The sequence below is a fragment of the Strigops habroptila genome, chromosome 11 (assembly GCF_004027225.2).
Source record: "Strigops habroptila isolate Jane chromosome 11, bStrHab1.2.pri, whole genome shotgun sequence".
NCBI lineage: Eukaryota > Metazoa > Chordata > Aves > Psittaciformes > Psittacidae > Strigops > Strigops habroptila.
In genome coordinates this window covers 1,209,544-1,235,874 of record NC_046360.1, presented here as the reverse complement: position 1 = coordinate 1,235,874, position 26,331 = coordinate 1,209,544, and the positions used below count along the sequence as shown (strand labels likewise).

The 26,331-nt window shown below is 54.4% G+C and overlaps 1 protein-coding gene across 3 annotated transcripts in view; it reads left to right on the top strand.

Annotated features, from left to right (window-relative positions):
* The window catches only part of SGSM1 (small G protein signaling modulator 1), a 38,777-nt gene extending 17,104 nt beyond the window's left edge, over positions 1 to 21,673 (top strand). The window contains exons 6-25 of one of the 3 annotated variants that reach the window (XM_030501890.1): positions 231 to 298; positions 763 to 908; positions 1,333 to 1,464; positions 1,979 to 2,103; positions 2,467 to 2,534; positions 2,948 to 3,111; positions 3,558 to 3,687; positions 5,950 to 6,088; positions 6,466 to 6,530; positions 6,718 to 6,863; positions 7,203 to 7,331; positions 8,286 to 8,468; positions 10,565 to 10,636; positions 11,395 to 11,979; positions 12,107 to 12,231; positions 13,672 to 13,754; positions 14,071 to 14,180; positions 14,424 to 14,520; positions 14,912 to 15,079; positions 15,414 to 21,673. In XM_030501890.1, coding sequence (XP_030357750.1) covers positions 231 to 298; positions 763 to 908; positions 1,333 to 1,464; positions 1,979 to 2,103; positions 2,467 to 2,534; positions 2,948 to 3,111; positions 3,558 to 3,687; positions 5,950 to 6,088; positions 6,466 to 6,530; positions 6,718 to 6,863; positions 7,203 to 7,331; positions 8,286 to 8,468; positions 10,565 to 10,636; positions 11,395 to 11,979; positions 12,107 to 12,231; positions 13,672 to 13,754; positions 14,071 to 14,180; positions 14,424 to 14,520; positions 14,912 to 15,079; positions 15,414 to 15,502 — 2,824 coding nt within the window. In that variant the 3' untranslated portion in view covers positions 15,503 to 21,673. Of the gene's footprint in view, positions 1 to 230; positions 299 to 762; positions 909 to 1,332; positions 1,465 to 1,978; positions 2,104 to 2,466; positions 2,535 to 2,947; positions 3,112 to 3,557; positions 3,688 to 5,949; positions 6,089 to 6,465; positions 6,531 to 6,717; positions 6,864 to 7,202; positions 7,332 to 8,285; positions 8,469 to 10,564; positions 10,637 to 11,394; positions 11,980 to 12,106; positions 12,232 to 13,671; positions 13,755 to 14,070; positions 14,181 to 14,423; positions 14,521 to 14,911; positions 15,080 to 15,413 lie in introns of those variants that run through there. The other 2 variants (XM_030501891.1, XM_030501892.1) reach the window with 2 other exon arrangements.
* Positions 21,674 to 26,331: the final 4,658 nt, after the last annotated feature.

The following is a 26,331-nucleotide window of genomic DNA, read 5'->3' as shown; positions in this document are numbered from 1 at the left end:
ATCTCCAGTCCTGGGGGTGTTTTGTTAGGAGATGGTGGTGCTTGCAGTGTGCTGCTGTGGGCATCTGTTCCCCAGGAGTTTCACAGCCAGCAGAAACAGCCCCTTAAGGGCTTCTTGCCCTCTCACCATCGAGGAATGATACAGAAAGAGAAGGGCATCACAGTGATTTAAAACCATTGCATAGTCCTTGGGGATTGAAATGCTACAGATCCTGCTTTTATTTCTTCTAGTAAATTCTACGAGAAAGAAGCTCTCCTGATGGATCCTGTGGATGGGCCAATTCTTGCATCTTTATTGGGTAACACTTTTGTCTTGCCCTACTTTGATAGCTTGCTTTCCAAACCCGTGTTCCCAGTTCTGTGATCTGGGATGTGAAATCCAGTTGTTTTCTGGTAAGAACTTCAGAAAACTTCACAGCCCTGGGCAGGGAGCACTTCTCAAGACCTCCTGGTGTGCTGCTGCTGAGCCGTGCATAGAGATGGAGAGTGGCAAGGCTGAGCTTGCACAAGCTTCAGTAACACTCATGGGCCTGAGGCAGGGCTGGGGCTGGGGTCCAGGGAGCTCTGTGGTGCTGCAGTGCAGGGCTCTGCAGGCACAGGACCTGTCACGCAGTGGGTTATCCGCTCACTGCCAGGGCTGCCTGACCCCTCTGAGTTCTCTGCTGCTGTTACATGGTCACCCTGGGCTCTGCAGCTCCAAGAGGTGACCACAGTCATGGGACAACACCAATGACTTCCTCATGTTTGTGGTTTCTCTGCTCAGTGGGGCCCTGCGCGCTGGAGTACACGAAGATGAAGACCGCTGACCACTTCTGGACAGACCCCTCTGCTGACGAGCTGGTTCAGAGGCACCGGATCCACAGCTCCCACTGCCGCCAGGACTCGCCCACCAAGCGCCCGGCGCTCTGCGTGAGTGTGGCAGGGCAGCCCTGCAAGTGTTCCAGCCAGGAATGCTGGGAACGTGGCCTGGGGAGGTTATGGGAGCACCGCAGCACTGCATCCTGGGGGCTCTGCCCTTTGAGAGCACCATGTGTGAACAAAAACCAAAGGCAGCTGAAGTCTGCTCTGTTCATTGCAAACAAAGCACCCTCCTGGGGTTTCTCGCAGTATAGAACTGAGCTTGGCCAGAGCCAGGAATCCTCTTAGAGGACACAGGGGAAAAGTAAAGGGGTAAAGGTTGGACTTGATGATCTTGAAGGTCTTTTCCAGCTCTATAGTTCTGTGATTTCTAGTGGTGACTTTATAAGTGAGGAGTGAATGAGCTTCAAGAGAAGCTTTATGAAAGCAAGAGGTGTCTGTGCTCAGCTCATGTTTGTAGGTGGATCTCTTCCAGATCCAGAAGAGGCATTCGAGTGGCAGCATGGATGATCGGCCGTCGCTGTCTGCCAGGGACTACGTGGAGTCACTGCACCAGAATTCCCGAGCCACGCTCCTCTATGGCAAGAACAACGTCCTGGTGCAGCCGGTGAGTACCTGCTGGGGCACCTGGGCTTTAAAATGCTCTGCTCCCCATCTATGCCAAGTAACTCTTTGATGGATTAAAGCACAGGCTCATCTGGGAGGGCAGTGACTGGGCTGGGTTTGTTGAGGTCCTGGTGATACGGATCCTCTCAAGTGGAATGGAAGAGCTCTGGTTCTGTCTGAGTAGAAACAGGCTCCTCTCCTGCCCACTCATGACTAGAGGCCACAAAATGCCTCCTCCTGTCCCTGCCTGCCTATTGCAGTCAAATGAGGCGCAAATGGCTTCGGTGGGGCTGCTAACTGTGCCTCAGCTGGGCTGCTGCTCCTCACCCTTCTCAGATGTGTCCTGTTGGCTCTGCTGGGAGGTTCTGCAGGGCCCCTGGGGGTTTCTTACTCGGAAACCTGAAGAGCTCAGAGGCTCAGCCTCTGGCAGCCTGAGGTGGTTGGTGCTTCGTGCTTCTGGCATCTTCCAGCCTGCTCTCACCAGCTCCTTCTCTCCCTGTGTTTCCCTCCTCAAGCGAGATGACATGGAGGCAATCCCAGGGTATCTGTCCCTTCACCAGACTGCAGACATCATGGCACTGAAGTGGACACCCAACCAGCTGATGAACGGCACAGTGGGGGATCTGGACTACGAGAAGAGGTGACTGGTTCCTGGTGTGTGGGGCAGAGGGGAGGGAAATGTTCCCCAGGTTCAGGGGTTGGATCTGGTGTTCAAGCCCGTCAGTGAGTTTTCCCACTGACTGCAGAGAAAACAATCATCCTTGAGTCTGTAACAGGGGATGGGGAAGGAGGCCTGAGGTGGTGGGAGAGGTGAGCTGCAGGAGGGGGTGTGAGATGCTCTTCTGGAGGGATGTTGTCACTCAGGTTGGCTTTGTGGCAGTCGCGCTGCTGCTGGGACCTCATCCTTTCTGTGGCTTCCCCTGGCACCAGGATAGCTGGAGGCAGGATCTGGAGCTGCCTCTTGCATCCCTGAAGCTCACAACTTCCTCTCTTTCTGTTCCAGTGTGTACTGGGACTATGCCATGACTATTCGCCTGGAGGAGATTGTGTATTTGCACTGTCACCAGCAAGGTAAGGCTGGAGTGAGGGTGCTGGAGGGTGTTAGTACCCCAGCACTGGCTTTGTTATCTCTGGGGAGTGCCTTATGGGGATGTTTCAGTTCAGCTCCAGGGCAGATGTCCAGAGCTCTGGGTGGTCACTGCTATGTAAGTGCTTCTAGAAGAACCTTTAAGCCAGCTCCTTGGCTGGGGAGTGCTTCACGCAGAGCAATGCTCTGTGGTTTTCAAGGGTGGGATGTCCCAGGAAAACCTTCTCCAGGCCCCCAGACTTGTAATGGACTCAGAGAGGAATCCAGGCAAGGAAGAGTCTTTCTTCTCTGTACCAAAAAGACAATTCCCTGAACTTCCTTGGCTGCCCTCTGCATCTCTGACTGGTCGTGTGTCCCTCACTGATGTCTCTCTTCTCTCTGCTGTCACTGTTAATAGTAGACAGCGGTGGAACGGTTGTCTTGGTGAGCCAGGACGGGATTCAGAGGCCTCCGCTGCGGTTTCCCAGAGGAGGACACTTGCTGCAGTTCTTGTCCTGCCTGGAGAACGGGCTCCTGCCCCATGGGCAGCTGGATCCACCCCTCTGGTCACAGCGGGGAAAGGTAGGCACCCGAAACAGGCTTGTTCTGAGCCCAGGACGCTGCCGGCTCCTGCTGGTGTTCCCTTGTGGGGTGTCTTGGGGCAGGGATGATGGGGAGGACCCTCGGCCCAACATCAGTGGCTGCAGCATCTTAAACAATCCTCCTTCCGAAACTAAGGAAGATGGGCTTGAAATGTCCATTTGGTTTAGTTCATGGCCTTGACCAGCTAAACAGACCCTCCTGGGCAAATCAGAAGGAGATGGTGCTGGCCATGAGGCCTCATAGCTTTGGTTCTCATGGAGCTGGCCGTGCTGTGTGGGTTATACACACCCTGTGCACAACCCAAAGGCTGCTGCAGCACAGGGAAGGTGCAGACATCATTCAGGATAGGAGTTTGGCAAGTGACCACCCTGGCCCATGCGGTTGAGCTTGGGGCAGCCTGTGAAGAGCAGGTTTTGTTCTCCTAGGGAAAGGTGTTTCCCAAGCTGAGGAAGCGAAGCCCACAGGGCTCCTCGGAGTCTGCCTCCGACAAGGAAGATGATGAAGCCACAGATTATGTTTTCAGGATCATCTACCCAGGGACACAGGCTGAATTTGGTGAGTGTGTTGGCAGCGTTCTGGGTGGGTTATCATGGGATGCATGGGCAGCACTGACAGGCACATTGCAGATCATGCCAGGAGGTGGTTCTAGGGCAGGGGGCTTTGCTTGTAACACTGCTGCCTTTAATCATGTGTGGGTTGGGGGTTGGTTTGTTTTAACCTTTCACTTGCTGGTGAGTCCTTCACCTGCAGCTGCCCAACAGGCCACGACTGCCCCAATGGCCAGAAGAAATCCTTGCACATCATTTCAGTAGGAAGGTGCACTCTGGTCATGTTCCTTGGGGGTCACTGTTCACCATCACAAGCCTCCAGGGCTGATCCTTCTCTTGCTATCACCAGACCAGCTCGGCAAGTGCTGCATTAGATCCCTCTGTGTTCCTTCTGCAGTGCAAAGGAGAGGTGACAGCACCTTCTCAGTGTGCTGCCAGGCTTGAGCCATGTCTTTTCACTCCCTGGCTCACAGGGCAAAGGAGAGGATGCTGCTGTCTGGTTGGGAATGATCTGAGCAATGTGCCTGCTGAAATGACTGTACATTTGTCCTCATTCTTCCGTGGGATACCAAGAAGCAATTTTTGACTTCTGGGAACATCGTGGGTGACTTTATAAGGGGGGAAACCAAGAGTGTGATAGAACTTGTGGAGGGTTTTTTAAAAGCTACCAAATTGGATCAGAAACTTGTTCCTATAATTTTGAGGCTAGAAGGGAGCAATCACATCTCCTGTGACTCCTCCATAACGTCAGTTAAGATTATACTTAGTTCTCCCTGCCTTTAGCTGACTAACACTATTCAGTGAGTCAGATCAAAATCTGATTGAGGCTAAAATACCAGATGGAGATGCTCCTTTCTGCAGCTGCCTTTTGATCTACCCCTTAATTCCATGCTGGGGGCCAAGTCTTCTGTGAAATGAACTGCTGCAATCTCCTCTGCATCATCCGAGTCTGTGAGGTTCCTGTGGACCTTCCTAGAGGGGGGTGGAACTGCATCAGTTCTTTCTTCTCAATGGATTCTGCCTTTATCCCCTTTGATTTGTGCCTTTGTCCTCTCTCTGTGTCTCTAGTTCCCATTAATGGTAATTTTCATCCATTCCTCGTGTCTGTGATCTCCATCAGTGCAATGAGAGGGAGGATCACAAGGACTGCAGCTGCGAGCAGGATGGTGGTGATCCCTAAGTGGTTTCTGAGGCTCCCCATCACGTCCCAACCTCCCTTTGCCCCTCTGGGGACCACTCGGCATCAGTGTAATGCGGCTGCTGTTCGTGTCTGGTGCTGCTGCTCGCCTGTGTTGTCACTTGACAATTCCTGCAGAGGTGTCCTGGCTGTCACCAACCCCTCAGCACCGGCTCACAGGGAAAGGGAAGAGGCTTTCGTAGGGATATCTCAACATCTTTCGTGCCAGGATCAGTTATTCAGTATCACAAACAGGGAGCTGGTGAGAGCCAGGGTGCGGGAGGAACCCTTCTCCCACCTGGAAGATGGAATTTCTGCCATGATTTAATTTCCGAGGAGGAGTTAATAGGATTATTCTTCATTCATCTTTCTGCATCCCACAGTTCACCTCCTCCTAGGGAGGCCCAAGACTGAAGGGCAGGGGCTGTTCCAACGGGCCAGCAGCCAAGCTGCTCAGCAGGGCCAGTGTGTGAGGCGGTACCTGAGCCGGGCCCAAGGCCATTGCAATAGCACTGCTGAGTTTAAGCAGGGATTTAGCAAGTGACAACATGAAGAGCTACTTGCTCCTGCCTTTCCTCTCAACCTCTTCATCAAATCTTTCTCTCTTGTTGTGTGATTTGGATGCTCCCTTCTTTCCCTGCATCTTGGATGGGATCCGAATCCTTGAGAGATGGGGCTCTTCCCCTCCAGTGATCCACTCTTCCTGGGATAGTGGTTGATTTCAGTCCTGCTTTTCCTCATCTCTGTGACAGTCTGTTGCAGCCCCTTCTCTTGAGTCTCTGTGGGTTGGGTGGTTGTTCTCTGCCTGGACCAGCACCCAGCAGTTCAAGATGAACTTGCTGAAGGCACTGTGTTAATTAGCAGATGATTCTCTCACTCTTTCATCAATCCTCTTTGTTTCCTTCCCTTTCTCCTGAGCTCACCAGTGCTGGTGCTGTGATTAGCTGGTGTGGGTCCTACCTGGTGGCTGGAGCCTCCTTGGGAAGTGTGGGATGCTGCGTGTGCTGGTCAAAGCTCTCCTCTCTGGCCTCCTGTGGCTCGCCTGGCTCGTGCCGGGCAGCAGCTGATGCTCCTCTCTCTGCCCTCTCCCAGTGCCCCAGGACCTGATGGACACGCCGGGCGCTGCTCTGCCTCCCATGTGGCAACCCAGCACCCGCAAGTCCTCCTGCTCCTCCTGCTCCCAGAGCGGCTCCTCCGATGGTGGGCCTCCCAACGGCTGCAGCCACGAAAGGTACCGCAGCTCTGCTGCTGCTTGCTTTGGGGAACACGGGACACAGAGCAGGGTTACAGGAGACAGCTCAGCTCGTGGCCAGACTAGAGCTACTGTGGTGCAAATGCTGCCTTCAGCTTCACGCTTGGCTTGGTTGTCCTGGGACCATTTGAGGGGCCAGTGGGACGTGTCCAGGCTGAAGTGGGGCTTGTTCCCTCATCTGGGATGTCTCAGCTGTGCTGCGGCCATGTCCTGACAGCAAGAATTGCTGCTCTCAGGCTGAGCAGAGCGCCTGTGGTCACCTCTGAAGGCAAAGCTGGAGCAGTCAGATCAAAGCAGGGGCCAAGGGAGCACATGGAGCATTTCCTCTCCTCACACTGATGTGTTTGTGTTGGCAGAGCTCCGCTGAAGCTCCTGTGTGACAACATGAAGTACCAAATCCTCTCCCGGGCCTTCTATGGCTGTGAGTACTTGTCACATCCATGATGCCTTGAGATGTGTGATGGGCATGGGACAAGGTCCTGGGATCTGGGCTGGGAATGGTGCTGAGGGTCTCTTTCAGGGACCAACCAGGTCAGAGCTTTCTCCTGCACTTCCTCCTCCCGGCTCCCCGAGTTCTGTGGCTGAATGTTTGCTTCTGCCCGATGCAGGGCTGGCCTATTGCAGGCACCTCTCCACGGTGCGAACCCACCTCTCGGCGCTGGTTAACCACAACATCGTGTCTCCAGATGTGCCCTGCAACGCCAGCTCGGGGCTCACCGTGGACATCTGGCAGAGATACCTGCAGGACAGCACGGTAGGGCCGGAACTCCTGGGACATACCTGCTGTGGTGGCCTTGGGGTGTCTAGGGCAGCATCACTTCAGTGGTTGTAGCATGGTGGCTTTGGTGGGCCACTTCCCGGCTGTGGTGGCCAGTCTTTCCCAAAATATCCACCCACAGGAGCCTCTGGCTCTGCTTAAGCCCAAGCAGAGATCTGAGAGATCATCTGCGGTGAATGGGCAGTGGGTGCTCAGAGTCCGGGCAGTGCTGTGGGTGCTGGAAGGCAGCACGGCTGGGCTGGGGCTGTCCCTGTGTGTGGCAGCTGATGGGCTGTGCTCCTGGCTGTGTGCACTGACTCGGAGCTCTTCCCACAGAGCTATGAGGACCAGGAGCTGCTGCGGCTGATCTACTATGGTGGGATCCAGCACGAGATCAGGAAGGCTGTCTGGCCCTTCCTGCTGGGCCATTACCAGTTCGGGATGACGGAGGCAGAAAGGAAGGAGGTTGGTGTGGGAACAGGAGGGGATGGAGATGCTCAGCAGCCTGGTGCATTGCATTGGTGTGCTCTGGGTATTGCACGGCTTGAAGTGTCTCTATGCTGGAGACCACCTTGTGAACCCACTGGGTGTTGTGTCCCCTTTGCAATGTGCTGGTAGGAGGTGGGAGAAGGGCTTGGATAAGCAGGAATTGATAGGACCAAGTTTGGGCTCCCCTGTGCAGCTGCTGCTTGGTTGTGTTCCAATAAAACCAGGCAGGAAGGAGCTGAGTGGTCATTTTTCCATCCTAATTGTGCAAGGTTTTGTGGGTCAGGCTCTGGCTGGCACTGTGCAGACATAGAATCCCAGAATCCCAGGTTGGAAGAGACCTCAAGGATCATCTGGTCCAACCTTTCTAGGCAAAGCATGACCTAGACTAGATGTCCCAGCACACTATCCAGCTGAACCTTAACAGTGTCCAGTGTTGAGGGATCCACCACTTCCCTGGGGAGATTATTCCAATGGCTGATTGTTCTCATGGTGAAAAATTTTCCTCTTTTATCCAGTCAGAACCTCACCTGTGCCCGTCACCCCTTGTCTTTTCCATGTGACTCCTTGTAAAAACAGAGTCTCTGTATTCTCTGTAGCTGCCCTTTACATACTGGAACATGGTGATAAGGTCTCCCCTGAGCCTTCTTTTCTCAAGGCCGAACCAACCCAGCTCTCCCAGCCATTCCTCACATGGCTTCCCAGCCCTTGGGCCATCTTTGTGGCCCTTCTCTGGGCCCTCTCCATCCCATCCACAAGTTTTTTGTGCAGCAGGGACCAAACCTGAGCAGGGATGGGCGACTGCCACGTGTAGCCGCAGTTCATGGGATCATGCACTTCCCTGTGCAGGGCTGCTGGGGGTGCAGGAGGGGCTGGCTCTGGGCTCCTCCAGGACAGCATTCCCAGATGCTGTGTCTCACCTCCCCACGTCAGGCTGACGAGCAGACGCGCACGTGCTACGAGCACACCATGGCGCAGTGGCTGGGCTGCGAGGCCATCGTCCGCCAGCGGGAGAAGGAGTCGCACGCGGCTGCTCTGGCCAAGTGCTCCTCGGGGGCCAGCCTGGATTCCCACCTCCAGAGGATGATGCACAGGGACTCGACCATCAGCAACGAGGTGAGGGCTTGGGGCGGGCTCTGCTCACCCAGCTTCGTGATGGCCTGTGCTATGGGGTATGTGGTTCTTGCTCAGCCTCCTTCCCTGCCCTCTGGCTGCCTCCACACCTCATTGCTCACTGTAATCCTTGTAAACAAGTTGGAGCTTTCTTATCCATCTTCCATCTGCTCTTCCACAGTGTTTAGCAGCGGGAGGAGGCATCTCCTGCAGCATGGCCCCTGTTTCCATGGTGTGTGGTACTGCACTGACCAGGAGGTTTTGGTCTGCAGCCTGAGTAGTGTATTGGAGGTCTAACACATGTGCTTTGGTTCTTGCAGCAGCACGGACCAGTTCTGCATCTGTGCTGAGCACAGTGGGCCTGGAAGCAGGAGTGGCCGGGAGGAGAGGGCAGGGGGTCAGCCAGGGAGGAAGATGATGTGTGACACTGAGGGGCTGTGAAACAGCTCAGTGGGCTTCTTGGCTCCCTTTTCCATGTTCCCTTTTCTGCTGGCACCCAGCTGCATGGGTCTGGCTTCCAGCAGTGCAGTGAGGAGTCAGATCCACAGCCCACACCAAAGGGTGTGGAGGGAAAAGCCTGTTAAAGGAAAGGCCGTTCCGGGAACAGAATCCAGGGAGTGTTTCCGTGTGGGTTTTGTCCTTGGAGCAGAACAGCGCGGCTCAGCAGTGCTGGGTTATTGACCTCGTGCTGCTGTGAGGGGGGCCAAGCTGAAACCGGCTCAGTAGGTGCAGCTCTGGAGTCCCCTGGGGAGTTCGTGTGGATGCTTTGGGAAAGAGATGAGCTCAGCTCGTCAGTCAGGCTGTATGTGTGTGCAGGGAGGGGGAGATGGAGGGTCTGAGCCAGGGTCCGTGTGGAAGAACTGATGGCTCAGCTCCCCCACGGGATGAGCAGAGGGGGCTGCACCCTGTGAGGGTGCTGAGGCACTGGCACAGGGTGCCCAGAGAAGCTGTGGCTGCCCCATCCCTGGCAGTGTTCAAGGCCAGGTTGGACACAGGGGCTTGCAGCAACCTGCTCTAGTGGAAGGTGTCCCTGCCCGTGGCAGGGGTTGGAGCTGGAGGAGCTTTAAGGTCCTTTCTAACACAAACCAGGCTGGGATTCTATGATCCCTGCTGCACCTCTGCTGTTGTTCTTTCATATCCACCTCTGCCTGTTGTGGGAAGGCGCTGGGAGGGGAGCTGCCAGAGTTCACACACACAAAGGTTCTCCCTTTTCCCATCTCATCCCGAAATTTCCTGTTAGAAAGCGCTCCCATGGTAATGGAGGAAAACTGTCGCCCTTCCTCTCTCCAGCAGAGCCCTGCCCAGTGAACACCCACAGCACGAGGGTGGGACAAGTCCAGCTCGCAGTGCTGTGCTTGCTGAGAGCCCTATTGCTTGTGCCTGATGTCCCTGCAGTGCTCCCTGCATCCCGAGCCCCACGGGCTCCTGCGCTGGGATAAACCTGGCACAGGGATGGCTCGGATAACAGGGAGGACTCGCTTGTGAGCAAAGGCTGGTTGCCCAGAGGGAATCCATGGGGCAGAGCACTGAACTGGTCACAGCAAAGCCCCACTCTTCCTGCTGTGCTTCAGCTGGAAGCCAGAATAGGGTGCTGTTGGCTTTTAGAGTGGCTGCCTCAGCTGAGTCTGGCTTAAAACATTAATATTTGTCCTTTAAGAGAAGGAAAAAGCCATTAATGTGCTTGGAGGGATGGTTTTACAGCCTGTGACTTCATGGTTTATGTAAACCAGGATGGGGGAGCAGTACTGCTGCTAAATTAGGACAGGGGTTTGTAGGAATCTGCACTCCAGGGAGGCAGCGTGAGCTCTCCAGGGGCCAGGAGAAAGCCCCAGACCCACACGTGCCGGGTTGGCCGGGGGCTCTGCTTTTGTCATCTCCAGCAGTCAGTCAGTGGCAGGCTGGGGCAGGGCGCTGTGCTTGGGATGCATCCGCAGGGCAGAGCTGTGCGGTGTGAGCGGCTTTCAGGGATCAGATATGAGAGTTTATGGGGTGCATTTTCAGCTTGCTCTGTACATGCAGACGTGCCCACCTCTGCCAGCGTGGCCTGAGCCTCTCCCCCTGCTCTTTGCCTTTTCAATGGCCTTTTCCCTCTCTTGCAGTCTTCGCAGAGCTGCAGCTCCGGCCGACAGAATCACGCCCGGCTGCAGAGCGACTCCAGCTCCAGCACCCAGGTGAGCAGCAGCACCTTGTCCCCTCTGCTCCTCCAGGCCACCCGGCAGCCTGTGGCGCTCAGCCCCAGCTCGGGCAGGTCACTGGTCAATAACCAAAGTGGTTTCTGGCAAACCGAGCAGTAGGTGGGGAAGGTAAGTGACGCCCAGCCCTGCCGTTGGGGACACCCAGCTCAGAACCACGCAGCGCTGGTGTGTTTAATGTTCACCAGCCGCCTCTGCCTGGGCTTGAAGGACCAACCGCCATGTGGCCTTCACACTTGAAGGCCCTTAACTGCTCCGTATGTTTGTGACCATGTGTTTAACAACCTGTGTAGACGATGTTCTGCCCACTATATTATGCTGAGTAAAGCACAGCCCTTTGTAGCAGGGATTGTGGGCTCTGAGCGGTGCTCTCGGTCACTGACCTGCCAAAATTCAGGCAGGGGAGCCTAAAGGCTCTGTGCCCAGATATCCTCCAAGACTGGTTCAAATGGAACAGAGAGCTCCACGCTCAGCCTGGAGTTCTCTTTATTATAGCAAAGATGTGGAGCCACAGCGAGGCACAGCATTGGCAAATTAAAATGCCCTCAAGTCCTCTGAGCTTTCTTCCACTGGGTGCTTGTAGGAGCCCTGCACATGTAGAGCAGATTTCCCTCCTTCCCCACTGTTGTCTGTTGTCTGAATGCAGCTCCTGGGGACATAATGCCCATGTTCCCAGCAGTTTGCTGAACGCAGGGGCTTTGCTCATGCTCGCGGGGCTCTCTGCTCATGCATTGCAGGTGTTTGAGTCTGTTGACGAAGCGGAGCAGCCTGAAGCAGATGCTCAGCTGGAAGATGGCAAACAAAGCAAGATCCCCAACGGGACGGTGCCCAACGGCACGTGTTCCCCTGACTCTGGCCACCCCTCGTCCCAGAACTTCTCCATCGCATCGGGGTTCTCGGAGCGCAGCTTCAGCAACGAGGACAGTGCCCTGGAGACCACCAAGTCCTCGGCCAGCTCTCAGGGAAAGGCGGGTGGCTCGGACGTGCCAGCCCCACAGGACCCCGGTGGTGCCCGGCACGAGGAGAAGCTGCGGGGCCAGGACAGCCTGGAAGGGGAATTTCCCACCGGTGGAAACGTGGACTTTGTTCGTGCGGGTGAGAGCTCGGCCAGGGCCCTGCGCGATGGTGACTGTGTGGCCCTGACTGTGGTAGAGAGCTGGGCAGACAGCGAAGCTGAGAAGCAGAGCTTGGTGGAGAGTGAAGATAACCTCTCCGAGGAGCCGGAGATGGAGAGCCTGTACCCACAGCTGGATTCTCTGGCTGTAGCTGATCTGGCCAACAGTGAAACGTCTGCTGTCTCCTCAACGGGTGTCACCTACTCGGTGAGTATGGGCTTGTTCACTGAGCGGGTTCTTCCTGGGGGCCTCACTATCTAGTCCCCATTCCGCCTGCAACTTTCTTCTTGGTTTTCATTTGAAAACAAACCAACTTGGCTTTTGCTTTGGGCAGCCAGAGCTCCTGGACATGTACACGGTGAACCTGCACCGCATCGAGAAGGATGTGCAGCGCTGCGACCGCAACTACTGGTACTTCACCCCTGCCAACCTGGAGAAACTGCGCAACATCATGTGCAGGTGGGAGCTGCGGGGCCGGGGGGCCCTACAGGCCCTTGTCCAAAGCCCCTCTCCAGGTTTCTTGCAGCCCCTTTAGGCACTGGAGCTGCTCTAAGGTCTCCCCAGAGCGCAGCAGAGGGGGAGAATCCCCTCCCTCAACCTGCTGCTCAGGCTCTGCGGGTGCAGCCCAGCACACGGGGGGGTTCTGGGCTCAAGGGCACACTGATGGGTCATGGGGAGCTTTTTATCGACCAAGACCATCCTCTCCCCACCCCAGAACTGGGCCACAGCCCCAGGACCTCACAGTTACCACGCTGAGGAGACCAGCATCTGCCCTTTGTGCTCTGCCCGGTGACTGCTGTGTCTGAGCCTCCTGGCCAAAGCAGAGGCTCCCTGGGGCTGCTCCGGCATTCCAAACCCGGTGTAGCCCACCTGCTCCCTGGAATATGTCTGGAAAACGTTGTAATGAGGATGAGCCTGCAGAGCTGTGGTGCTAATGAGGATGTGCCTGAAGCAGCGAGTGGTTTGTGCCTACCCAGGAACCAGAGACAGCGATCCCAGGGAATCTGATTCTCTTTGCTCAGTCCCTGTGACTAAGGGGTTGCTGTGTGACATTCACCAGCTCAGAGCAGCTCCAGCTCAGCAGCTGGCGCAGCAAAAGCTGAAATATCATTACTCATCTTGCAAATATGAAGAGAAGCTGCTATTTCATTAGGGCTGTCGCTGTATCTGACAGCCAGCGCTGGAGATCTCTGCTGGGATAAGAGCTACAATGCAGCAGACTTTGGAGGACTAGCGGGCAGGCTGGAAAAGATTGTTCCCTTGTGCCAGCAGTGGATGTGAGCCCTTTCTGAACACATTTTGACTTGCTACCAAATATGGGAAGATATCCACAGGCTGGTTGCTTCCTGGGACATGGGGTCCAGGGAGGGGAAACAGGCAATGTTGTGCAGAGAGAGGCAAGAGGATGAATTGAGGGGGAAGAGTGAGAATGAGGTGAATTAACACACTCTGTCGGTCTCTGCCCTTTGGCCAACCACCCCACCCTGCTGTGCTTTCTGATGCTGCTTTTCCCCACACCGACTTCCATGCAATGGCCATGGCACAGCCCTGGATCAACGCCATGGCCATGGGCTGTGCCAGGCATGGCTTATTAAAGTCGCCATGGGAACTTAACCATAGAATCCCAGCCTGGTTTGGGTTGGAAGGGACCTTAAAGCTCATCCAGTTCCAACCCCCTGCCACGGGCAGGGACACCTTCCACTAGAGCAGGTTGCTCCAAGCCCCTGTGTCCAACCTGGCCTTGAACACTGCCTTGTGCTCATGGCAGCGTGTAGGAAACGCTGGTGTCCTGGGAACGGAGGCAAGTTGGGAAGCGAGGTGTGAGGCTGTGACATGGGGAGGTGTGAGGCTGTGGCATGGGGAGGGCTCACAGGCCTCCTCTCCTGCTCTCTCACACAGCTACATCTGGCAGCACATTGAGATCGGCTACGTGCAGGGGATGTGTGACCTGCTGGCCCCTCTCCTGGTCATCCTGGATGATGGTGAGTGGGTGCCTCTGCTTTCCCTGTACGTGTGTGGGAGCACAGGGGGGATCTGCTGGGTGGGTGGTGACCCTTTGAGCTGTCCTGTGCTCAGAGGTGTGGAGCAGCAGGATTCCATTTGTGCTTGATGCTGAGTGACTCCCAGGAGCCCAGCCTGGGGCCAGTGTGTCCTTGTTGCAGCCTGAGCTGTCTGTCCAAGGCAGCGAGGCCCTGGCGCTGTGTGGAGCAGGAGGGATGTCCCCGCTGCGGGTGGGTTGCGATGGGGTGGAATCAGCAGTGTCCCTGCAGCCCCAGAGACTGTCTCTTCCCTGCACAGAGGCTCTGGCCTTCAGCTGTTTCACTGAGCTGATGAAGAGGATGAATCAGAACTTCCCCCACGGAGGAGCCATGGACACCCACTTTGCCAACATGAGATCTCTGATCCAGGTAACGGGGTCCTGGCACGAGGACAGAGCCTCAAACCAAGAGGGGGGAAAGCTGTTCTTGGGAGGGGGGGTCTCATTCGGTGCTGGGAAGCAGGAGGCTGTAGAGTCAGCCTGGAGTAACGTGTGCCAGGATTGCGAAGGAGGGAGGAGCTGGGTGGAAGCTGCAGTGGGACTGGGGGAGAGCAGGCAGGGAATGGCTGCTGCCTCCAGTCACTGCTCACTTTCCTTTCTCTTTTCTTGACAGATTCTGGACTCTGAGCTCTTCGAGCTGATGCACCAGAACGGTGACTACACTCACTTCTACTTCTGCTACCGGTGGTTTCTCCTGGACTTCAAGAGAGGTGTGTGCCGAGCCCACCAAACGGGGAGGGAAGGCAAAGGTCTGCCGTGCTTCCGTGTGCCCTCTGCAGCCCCGGTTGTTTGAGCTCTACCACATGCTCCTGTCCTGCTTTTCCCTGCTAGATCCGGGGCTGACTTTTCTGTTTAGATACAGAACCTGTTGGTCCAGAGCCGCTGCTAAGCCCCCGCTGGGCTTGCGTCCTGAGCCTGCGCCACCCGCTGCAGGCCAGGATATCTGTCCCTGTGATGACTTGCTTATTGCTTCCAACTGGAACAGGTTCTTGTGGGAAGGAACCACCAGCGTCTTCCCCATGCTGCTGTGAGCCCTGTGAGACAGGCTGGTTGTGAACTCAGGCTGGTGCAGTAACTGCGGGGCTTTCTCCTCTGTTACAGAACTGGTGTATGACGATGTCTTTGCTGTCTGGGAGACCATCTGGGCAGCTGCACACGTTTCCTCTGCTCACTACGTGCTCTTCATAGCCCTGGCGTTGGTGGAAATGTACCGGGACATAATCTTGGAGAACAACATGGATTTTACAGACATCATCAAGTTTTTCAATGGTACAGCTTGTGTTCTCTTGGGCAGCCACTCGGATGTAGGCAGCACATGTCTGACTATAGTCGGTCGTATCTGGGCTATACTGGTAGATGTTCAAAACAGAGCCCACCTTGCTGTGCTTCAGGGGAGCTGTGGGTGCAGGCTGTGCTTCCTGCGGGCTGTAATCACCCTGAGATGGGTTGTTAGTGATGGCTCCTCAGTCAGGTGTCTGTGAGGGATGGTGCTTGGGAACCTGGGCAGGGATTTGTGGCTTCAACTCCTGCCTGGAGCTCGGGGCTGGGGGGCTCCTCGAGACGCAGAGTGCTCGGGTCTATCCTCCTCCTGTCTGTGTTCCAGAGATGGCCGAGCGGCACAACACCAAGCAGATCCTGAAGCTGGCTCGGGACCTCGTCTATAAAGTCCAGACTCTGATCGAGAACAAGTGAAGGACACGGGGAAGACGAGACATCCAGACGACGAGCCGGGACTCCCCTTCAACGCTTCCTCCCCTTCTCCAGGTGCCGTGCCTGTGGAAACAAGGTAGTGGGACACATGCTGCTGTCTAAGCTGGAAGTACCCTTAGCTCTCCATGTGCTGTGTTCAGTGTTAGGTCCAGTGGTCCTGGCTCACGTCTTCGCAGCCTTCTTCAGTGACTTAACCAAAGATCTGTACAATTGCATCTTACTGCTGAGGACTTGCTTTGAGAGCACACAAAAACTGCCGAGGCAGCCACCAGCATCCATGTCAGAGCTGGGGGTGTGGCAGAGGGGAGCCGGGAGCTCCCCCCCTCCCTGGGGCTGCCTCGGGCTTGGCAGCCTTTGCTGCAATGGGATAGAGCTGCTCCTTGGGCAGGCGCTGCCCTGTGGCACCAGGAACCAGCCCCACAAGCCCGGTGCTGCCAGTGCTCAGTTTGTGACCCACATCACAAGGTTCTGCCAGTAACAGAGAGGGACTTTGATCACACAGATTCCCCCTTTGATCTCGTCCCTCGATGCATCCCCTGTAGGATTATTTTTAGGGCTCTGTTCTCCCTGGGGTTTTTACATTGTTTGCTACTACAGTATCTGAGCACACGAGAGTTTCATCTCCGGGTGGGTTTTCAGAATCGCTCCAAATTCAGCATTGGGCTTTTCTTTCAAAATCCAGCCTGTCTGATGCTCTCTGAACACTGGAAAGTCTGGTCCGAACCTCCTCTGGGAACTCCAGACTTGAGGTTTTCTTACCTGCCTTACTCTAGCTGCTCGTGGTAGGAGTCTGGTTCCTCTGTTAGAGGAGAGCTCCTCAGTGGGCAAGTCAGAGCTCCCGGGTGGGTGTCTGTCCTGACCGTCCCTCTGAAGGTGCCTGTCTCCTCCTCTGTTCATTTAAAGACCAGCTGCTCCAAGCAGGACAGTGCAGCCAATCCCCTTGGTGTCTGTGCGGTTTCTGTGTGCTTCTGGGGCTGCCTGCAAAGCCCCTAAAGTCCACTGCAAGTCTCCAGTTAGGTCTTGGTGGGCTTCTTTCACATGCCTGTGAAGAGGAAAATAGCCCGAGGTCCCTGAGTGGGCTTTGCTGCTGGAAGATGCACTTCTGCGGCCCCTGGAGCACGCTGCATGAAGTGCCTCTCCAGCACTGCCAGTGTGAGCGCGGGGATGCCCACTGTGCTAAGGCTGCACTACGGAGGGTTTGGATTCATTCTTCAACTCAGGTAAAAACACTAAAGGCAAAGGAGAGGGGTGGGTGGTCGGTAGGTCTGGTGCAGCCAGGGAGGGCTTTGTCATGGCCACAGGAGCTGCCAGGAGCCGTGCTTGCAGCACTGGGGAGGGTGCTGGGTTGTAGCTCTCTCTACGGGCACTTGCTCTCAAGTTTTGCTGCAAAATCCGTGTTCCCCCTCCATGCAATGTGATGTGTGTGATGTGTGTGTGTGTGCTCTCCTCCTCCCCTCTGCAAGGTAAGGCCCTGCTCTTGCTGCTGGAAGGGGAAAGGGGCCCTCCCTTCTATGGAGCATCTGTCTGTGCCGTGTTCCGTATTTACTCGTGGTGTGTGTCAGATGTTGCTTGCAGGCGTAAAGAGGGATGTGAATCTGCAGCAGGGAAAACTGCTGCTCCGGAGCAGCTCTGTGGAGCGTGCTGAAGTGCTTTGCAGCTCCCCAGCAAACCGGCTGGTCCTTCTGTAGTGCTGGGACATGGAGGCTGCAGCTGGAAAAACAGGGGGCCAGTAGCACGTACTGAACCCACTGGAGGCTGCAGCAGGGGGTGAGGGCAATGGGGAGCTTTTTCTTTCCCATAACCCCAACAAACAGAGGTGTACCAACAATCTAGGAGATTCCTTGAAGCAGTTGTCTGCATTAAGTCTCCAAAGAGTGCTTGGTCTGCAGCAGCACAGGGAACAGAGGCCCGTGAGCTCTGGATCTGCCAGTCGGTGTGGGAATCTTCCATCTATCCACAAAGCAGAGCAAAAGGCTCTGCCCTCCCCACCAGGCTGTGCCTGTTCCCTTCTGCCTCCCAGCACGGGCATCCCCTTCTCCAGAGGGGAAGGGAAATGCTCCATCCTCCCCGTTCAGAGGGACCAGAACCAATAGGTCAGCTTACACACAGTCTTACCAAGCAGCATCGCTGACACTTTATCTTTCAAGCTTCTGGTTTTCTTTCCTTGGTTTTTACACAGAAACAGCCAAGAAATTCTGCACAATATTTGCTGTGTGTTGACTGAGAGTGTCTCTGGGCCGCTCGATAGCAGTGTCTTTTGAGTAACTTCGGGGGGAAAAGAAGTATTTATTTATTGATTGTACTTTACTGTGTGTCCTTGTACACTGGAGTACGTGGGTGTGCTTTGTTATGCAAATGGAGATCTATCTTTTCAATGTTCTTTACAATATCTTGTAAATGTTTACCAGAAAAATGTGTCTATATATAATATATATACAGTATAGAGAGAAATATGTGAATTAAGTGGGTTATTTTTTGAGGGGGGAGGGAGGGAGAAGAAATCTTTTGCTTCTAAGAACTGTGTGGTTCCTATAGCACCTATTCCATGATGTGCCAATCTGCCACTGTCCCTGTACTGCGAGAATTGTTCTGGTACAGCAACAGGAAGCTCAGAGCAGAACCACCATCACGACCTCAGCTTGGCTTGGGTTTAGTTCTGACCTTAAAACTGGAAAAGAAGTAAGAAAAGAGGAAAAAGCATTAGCAAAGGCTTTGTTCGAGCTGTAGTGCTGAGTTCCACAGAGCAGACCTCTGCTCGAACGGGTTCTGTGCCAGCCCTGGGATTAGCTTGTGCAAGGACAGTTGCAGGGTCCAGGCTTGGTGTGGGTTGCAAAGAAATTGGATAGTCCAAAGAATACGGTATGTCATTTAACGTGGGAGTAAAGTCATTCTGCTTCACAGCTGATCATACCTCTGGTTAGGAAAGGAGTATTACGTGATCCATACTTGATCATGTAATGCTTGGGGAGTTGATCTGCTCTCCTGGCTGAAGGCAGTGCCCAAATGCACTGCTCTGCTCCAGTTCCTACACAAGTCAGTGAAAACCATCTGCTCCCCCGTGCTCCTGTGAGAGCTCGAGTCTGGGCTCGGAGGTGCAGCTCTGTGCAGGCCTGAGGGGAAGACGTGAGCCGTTTCCATGCCCTGCAGTGGTGGATGGCTCCCCCTGCCCACCCTGCCGGGCCCTGGCCGTGCTGCCCGCACAGGAGCAGGCAGGGCAGGAACAGGCTGTGGTAGTCCCTGTGCTCTGCCCTTCCCCAGCCCCTCTCCTCGCGTGGTCCCAGCTCGGTTTGATCATCAGATCCGCAGTGGCAGGGTGGCAGCTCTGCTCCTTGCCAGCCACAGCTTTAGGTGCCTGTGGATACCCCAGTGAAGCAGCACCAGGAGCCTGGGGCTCCATGTCTGTTTGATGGTTAAATCCTGCTAAATTTAAGCAAAGGTTCTCATTGTGCAGCTGCTTGTAGCACTTCTCCTGTCCTGCTCTGCCCCTCTGCTGGGATAAAGCACTATTGTGGGCTCCTGACAGTGAGGATCCCGTGGTCCTGTGGGACTCGCAGATCTCCCAGCTGTGCCGCCACAGGATCGTGTTTACCACGGCGGGAGAAGCCCATGGCAGGGGAATTCTTGCCCATATACAGTCATCTTGTCTGGCTCCTTGGGGAGAGGAATGTCTCATCCCAGCGGCTCCGTGCTGCTGAAATCCACCCCCTGCAATGGCACTTCAGGCTGGGACTATCTTTAGCCTGGTCTATGGGACCAGGGACTTGGAGCTGCTGCCCCTTCTGGCTTGAGACTGCTGCATCCTGCCCCAGGGCACAGTATCCCGCTTGTCCCAGCCCGTATTCCCTGCTCCAGGTGGCTCCAGACCGAGCGGGAGTGAAGGATGGACATGGGCTGAGATGCTCAACTCACATTGCACCCATGCTGAGCATCCTCAGAGGCATGAGGGATTCACTTTATGTGCTGCTCAGCTCTCAGTCATCTCGGTATCTTTAAATACAGTGAATGTCCCAGCCCCGTGTTCCCCGAGGGAGTTACTAATGGATTCCCTTTCTGCATTTGAGCTTTCTGCTGATGCAACCTACCAAATAACTCTTGGTACCCATCCCTTTCAGTGTTACTCATGTAAACCCTTTAGAAGTTGTCTTTGTTCCTGAATGTGTGGGTTTTGCAGGAGTTTTTCTCTCACTGTGTTGGGTCTCTGAAGCGCTTTGCTATCAGTGTGATTCATGAAGACTGAGAGGGCTTTTTGCATGGGGACTTTTTGCTGCTACCCTGTTCTGCTCTCACCCAGCCTCTTATGGTTTTAACATCCCTTCACATACCCACATGGACCTTTCCATCACTGCGAAGATAAAACCAGATCAAGGGAAGTGACATTCTTGACGTGGTAGCTTGGAATTGCGGTTCTGCCACAACCCATCCGTGGGCAAGCTGAGCCCATCCCAAATCCCCACCTCAGAGACACCAGCCGTGTGGCCAAGAGCAGTTTATGGGATGAGGTTCTTCTTCTTTCTCGTGTATTTATTTCTTATTTGAATCCAGCTGGCTGGTTTTCCTTTCTCTCCTCATTTACTGGGAGTAGCTATTTAATCCTCTGCACTGGGAGCCGCTGTGGTGACAGTCCTCAAAATAGGTGCGAAACCAATTTAGGATCCTCATCACCTAAATTTGCTTTTAATAATCTCTTCTAATGTCTTAGATCTCTGCTCTCTCCTGTGGCATTGCTGTTCAGAGCCTGTGTGTCAGGAGGGCTGAGATGGTTGGCATTTCATCCAACATCTGTCCAACATTTTCACTCCATTTGGGAATTCCCACGTGGGCCGAGCAGTCCTGGGGAGGGGGTTTCAGCATTTTACAATCGCCTGAGCACAAATTGGTAGTGAAAGAGCACAACCTGCGGATGAAGTGACACTTCTCCAGCGGGACCGAAGGGTTGTAACTCACCAGAACCAGTTTCCAGACACCCCAGAGCAGATAAAATGCCGCTTCCTGCTGCCTGCGCTTTCAGGCACCCCAATGATCCTCTTCTCAAGGTCATGATCCTCGGTGCTTGCCCTGAAGTAAGCACATTATCACTGATGAAGGCACCTGAAGTCTTTGTGGTCCCACTGACACCCCCTTTGTGTGTGGTGCTGGCAGTGAGGGCTGAGTTAAGCTGTTCTGGTGCCGTTTCCGTGGTTTGGAGTGTTCAGATTTGTTCTAAGCTTTGTCCGAATCCCGAATTTCCTGGAGAATGTGCGTTGCTGGAATAGCCATAGCAGTCTGTTAATGTGTCTAATTTTAGATTAGTGATAAGCATATTCAACCTTAAATTCCCGTTCAGTACTTTAATAACTTCCCTTTTGAAATGAGTTTTGCACATGGGGACCGAGCGGGGAGCCCGGGGATGGAGCTGCAGGTCCCAGCCCCTGCTCCGTGTCAGGCTGTGGTGCCTCCGGAGCCGCTGCCGCACCGAGGGTCGGCGGCTCGATTATGATTTAAAGAATTACTTTAGTTTTTAATAAATCAATGCTAAAATTTAAACTATGCACAAGATGTTTAAAATACCTGGAAGTTTTGAGAATAGGTGTGGCTGCAGTGCTGAGGAAGAGAAAGGATTGAAAAGCCAAATCCTGGACACTGAGGTACTAAAAACTTCCTTTTCACAACACGTAAGATCCACTTAAATTCTCAGAAGTTCAGTCTGCTCTTGGAGGTTAATTCCCAGGAGCCGGGGAAGGAGAGAGCTGTTCCTCACAAACAGAATTCATGAGAACCTGTGTTGTTAATCCAGTCATAGACCCACGATTGCCACCTCCCTCGTGCTAAGGTGTGTTCTGCAGAGCTTGGCGCTGGGCTGTCGCCCTGCTGCAGCCGTTGGGGAGATGCCAGGAACCATCCCAAGCTCTGTGGGACACGGGATTACCTCTCCACAGCAGGGTTATGAATGTATCTGATGTCCTGGCATTAGACTTTTATGTTGCCCTACACCGAATTGCTGCTTTTATCTGTTGATGCCATTTTGGTCTCTGGGAGTTGCTCTATTGAGCTTAACAAGCACTATAGCTTTTAATATATTTGTAGAAGTGCTGCTAATGTTCTTGGATGATTTGAATTCCACTCTGTGGTACAATATCTGTTTTATATTGTTTTATCCATGCTTTTGTTTTTTATGTCAACTGTTCCTTATTGTTGTTCAGAAAGAGGAATTAAAGCTCTATTCTCTATGGTTGATGTATTTTCAAACCGATACGATCCTGGTGGTTCTTTACGGCTGCGCCGGTCCCTGGTCACACAGAGGATGCGGAGGGCACCGAGAAGGCAGCAGGGTCCTGCCTGTGCACGGGGCTGGCACTTGGCATCCTGCAGCCTCCAGCAGGTCTTTGGGTGCTCCCTGGGGAGGGTGCTGTGCGTGGGGAGGTGTGAACGGTGGCCTCAGGAGCACCCGGTGCCATCAGCCACCTTCTCATGATGTGCCGTTGGCTCCTGTGCCTGCCCTGGGAAGACAGGAGGGATTTGCATCAGCCCCAACGTCATGTTTTAAGCAGCACCAAGCAAGTTTCAATGCATTTATTTCTAAAAATGGGATGGGAGTGAAGCAGGGTTGGATGCGAGCTCCAGATTCCTGCCTCGACATACTGAGTATGAGAAGAGGCTTAATTAAATAAAACCTGGTATTTAATTAATCCTTAATATGTTTGCTTCTTGGGGCATGTTTGCTCTCATGGCACAGCACCAGGCTTCAGAGCAGGCTCAGTGATTGCCACGGAGCTCACAGTGAAGGGTTTCAAAAGGCTGCTGAAGACACTCCCCAAACACACATAGTTTGTGAAGTGCCAGGGTGAGATTCAACCAGCCCTCGCAAACGTGTTACTTACCTGGTATTAGTTGGCAACCGAATCACTAGAGACCAGGTTCCCAAGGTGTGAAAGCAGAAATGCTCTGCATTCAGGGTGCAGGAGGCTGGCAAAATCCTGCTGCGGAGAGTAAATGATCCTAAAAGTGAGTTTCATTCATTTTTAACTCGGCCACTTTCTCACAAAAGCAGATATCCGGAGGTTGTGCGTTGAAGAGCTCTGAGATTTCCATCAGGATTGGCACCTCATGCAGTGAGGAGACACCAGCCTGCAAAGAGGCTCCTCAAGGGTGGAGGTGTCTTTGCTGCAGGGAGAAAAGCTCCCTGATGCTGGGCGCTGGGCCGCAGAGTGGCACTGCAGGAACGGCCACTTTGGGTGGCAGCTCCCGGGAGGGCAGGAGGGGTGGTGGCAGCCCCAGTGCTCTCCATGGCCCGTTTTGATCCTCTGCTGCGTGACTCTGAGCCCTGAGGCTGCTGCTGCTGCTGACAAACCGGTTTTCCATGGCACATGCCCAGGGCAGCCCGCGGGGCTGGATGGGATGAGGGGCTGTGGGGGTAGGTCCAGGGCTTGTCCCAGCTCCCCATCCCCACATTGCTGTGGCATGGGGGCACCTCGGACATGGCCTCGGTGCCGGGAAGGACCAGGGATGTTTATGACACATCATTAACATGCATGAATGAACATGTTAAACCTCGGCACAAGGTACTTCTCGTCTAAACACCTACTTTGCAAAGGACTGCTCAGTCCTGGTAGCACCTCTGGCTACGTCTGACTGTGAAGGTGTTCTAACACGTATTACAAGATGCCTTTTTGCTAAAGAAAATAAAGCCATTACACAAAGGCTTACCCACAGAGCAGCAAACCTGGGCAAATCCTTTGGAAAGCCCCATTTTGGCTGGCACAGGCAGCACTAACCTACCCTGATGCCAGGGTGAGGGGCACCAGCATGAGCTGTGCTGGCAGCCAGGGGTCCTTACCCTGCCCAGCATTACCGAGAGCCCAAGGTCTGTATGACAGGACCCAGCTTTGCCAGCCTGGGATTTGGAGTTTCCTGCTGGATCTGAATGGGGTGATTTGAGCCACGGTATTTCCAACGAGCTGCGGATGTAGCTCACAGTCATGAAAAACAAGCTCAGATACAGGAGACAAAAGAGCAGGGATGCACTGAGCTGTTCCTTAAGCACGAGGAAGTGGAGTGCTTTTTCCTGGAGCATTTCTCAGAAACCGAAAGCATTTCTGCAGCGCTTCTCTCCGCTGCATTGGGGTGACGGTCAGCATTATCCAGCAGAAAGCTCTCAGCTGTGACCATGCACCAACTGAGGCCATCGGGGCTGCTTTAGACCAAAATCTGTTTTCTGGGCAGCTTCCAGGAGCTCGGTTGTTTGGGAGGAAGATGCCGTGAGGGTTCACTTGTGCTCTCTGGTTTAGGGACTGGGGTGAACAAGTTTGAGCTGTTCTGAGATCAGCAAATGGAACAAAGACACTCGCTGGCCTTTATCGCTTTGGCTGACTGTTGTTGTTGGCCGCGGTACAGGCGCGCGCTGAAATCTGAGTCACTGCTCTGCCTCGGAAAACACAAACAGACTCCCAGGAAATCTGCTTCCCTTTGTTCTCCCACAGCCCCCCCACGTCCCACCATGTGCCGTGTGCTGATAGCGCGGCATGGGATGGGAGCTGCGGCGGGATTGTGCAGCTGGCAAAGGCTCCACAGCCGTGGAATGTTCACCCTCATGCAGCAGAACCTCCCCTCCGGTGCACTCTAACAGCTCCTTCCTGCCCCAGAGCGCTGTACACACAAATGTGATGCTCAGTTATCCCTGTTGTTTTGTCAAGGATTCCTGGCCACAACTGCTTGGTTGAGAACCTTCCTGCCTTCCTGGATTTCTCCTTTCTGGAGGAGAAAGTGTGTTGTGGCAGGTCTGTGCCCTCCCCTGTGCTCTGCTCCGGGCCCTTGGTACTGTCTGTGCAGCTTTGCGCTGATTTTCATGGTGGATGAGGATGAAGAGGGGGGAAAGGAGCTTTTGAGGACCCTGCCGTGGTGGCGATGGGGAGCAGGAGGATTTTCTGCCTTCCTTTTTGCAGATGATCTGTAGTCAGCACCTTCCTGCAGTACTCGGTGCCTGAGGGGTGCAGTTTGCTCCTGACCGGTTCCTCCTGAGGCCACATCCTGAGCCTTCACCGATAGTTTTGGCTTCCATGGGAGCACTTTCTTCATGGAGGGTTGCAAGATGGAACACTGAGGTGCTTCACCGCTTAGGGCCAGTGCATTTCAAACCCATGTGGGCCTGAGAAGAGAGATGCATGTTCCCAGCTCCAGATGAAGTGGTTTGCATACATCTGCACCTCTGCACAACAGGAGCGGCTTGCTCAGCGGGAAGAGACAGGGATTGCTGATGGCTGGAGCAGAGGAGGGAATCTTGGCTGCTGGAAAAGCCAGGCAGAGCCCACTGCCGTTATGGCAGAGGTGACACAGGAGCAGACTTACATCCCCATGGAGGCAGCAGGGCAGCTGATGCTCCAGAGCTGGTTTAGGTAGGGGCAAAGGTGTTTGCCTGGGATCTCCCCCCCGGCTCCCGCGGCCTGACCCCAGGTTGGCAGGCATGTAACGTGGTTTGGCAGCCGCTCCCTGTGGTAATGCAATTAACCCATTTCTCCACTATAGGGCACTGAGAGACTATGCGAGAGGAACAGATCACGGAGCAGCCCCGCTGCTACACCCAACAGTGCTGGTTAATCGCTGTTTTGTGCAATTCTTAGTCGAATTCTGAAAAGGTTAATTCTATCAGAGAGAGGAGAAACATTGGCACTGCCTGTGTGAGAAGCAGAGCTGCTGGTAAACTGGTGCATCAGCCCAGCAGAGCCTTTTGTGGGTTTGGTGGCAAAGAATGTTTGTGCTTAAAAATGGAAACTTCTTGTAGATAAGGGTCCTGTCATTCTGTTCTGCACACGAGCTGTATATTGCTTGCATATCATCACACTGATGGGCTGGTGAAATCATAAACCAAAGGTTCAAAGCTCAAATGTCTGTGCAAGATGGAGCTGGCAGTGTCTGTTTGCTATTGCCATCCACACCGCAGGGTGGAATTACAGCTCTAATGTATATACATGGGGTGATAAGACAGGGCTCTGCATTTAACTCTGCCCCTAGATTGCGGTTCCCTCTGCTCCAACACTTGCTGATGGACACAGGGGGGAGAAAGGATCATGCAGGGTCTCAGGTGGGGAGGGAGCACAGGGGATAAAACCCTTCCTGGAGGCAGGGCTGTGCGCCCTGTGCTTGCCCAAGGGAGCCACGGTGATGGGTGATGGTGGGAGATGATGGGTGATGGTTGGTGGTGGTAGGTGATGGTGGTTCTCCTGCCTGAGCTGGGGTGCAAGGGCTGAGTGTGATGGTTGGTGCTGGGTACCCGGCTCCCACAGTTCCATGGTTCCCTGCTCTGTGCTGGACCCACACTACAGCCATTCCCATTCCCACACATTTGGGATGTCCCAAGGGCATCAGGGGCCGAGCGAGGGTGAGGATACGGCCCCCCCAGCTCTGCACTGGAGGCTTGCCGAGACCAGGCCCGCTCTGCACCGCGCCACCCTCCGCAGCTCTGCGATGCCTCATGCTGGGGCTTGAAGCATCTTTTGTGGGTACTTTGAAGCTCCCAGGTCTCATGTCCCGGGGCATTCACAAAGGCTCACACTGAGGTTCCTCCGCAGACAGTGGGAAACGCGGCTGCAGCTTCTTGGGAAGGCGACTGCTCCTCTTGAAGTCGTTCATTTGAATGCAGAGGCTGTGGAGCCTCCGGAGCCCGGCTTGGCCAGTTCTCTCGTCTCATGTAGGTGTTTTGTGGAGGGTGCTGCCATTAGAGCGGCTCCTGAATAACTGATCAGACAGATTCAGTGTTTGGCTTTACCTGCTGAAAGCCCCATGTGCTAGAGCTGGGGTTCCCAAGCCATGGGTGGGACAAGAACCACTTCAAAGAGCTG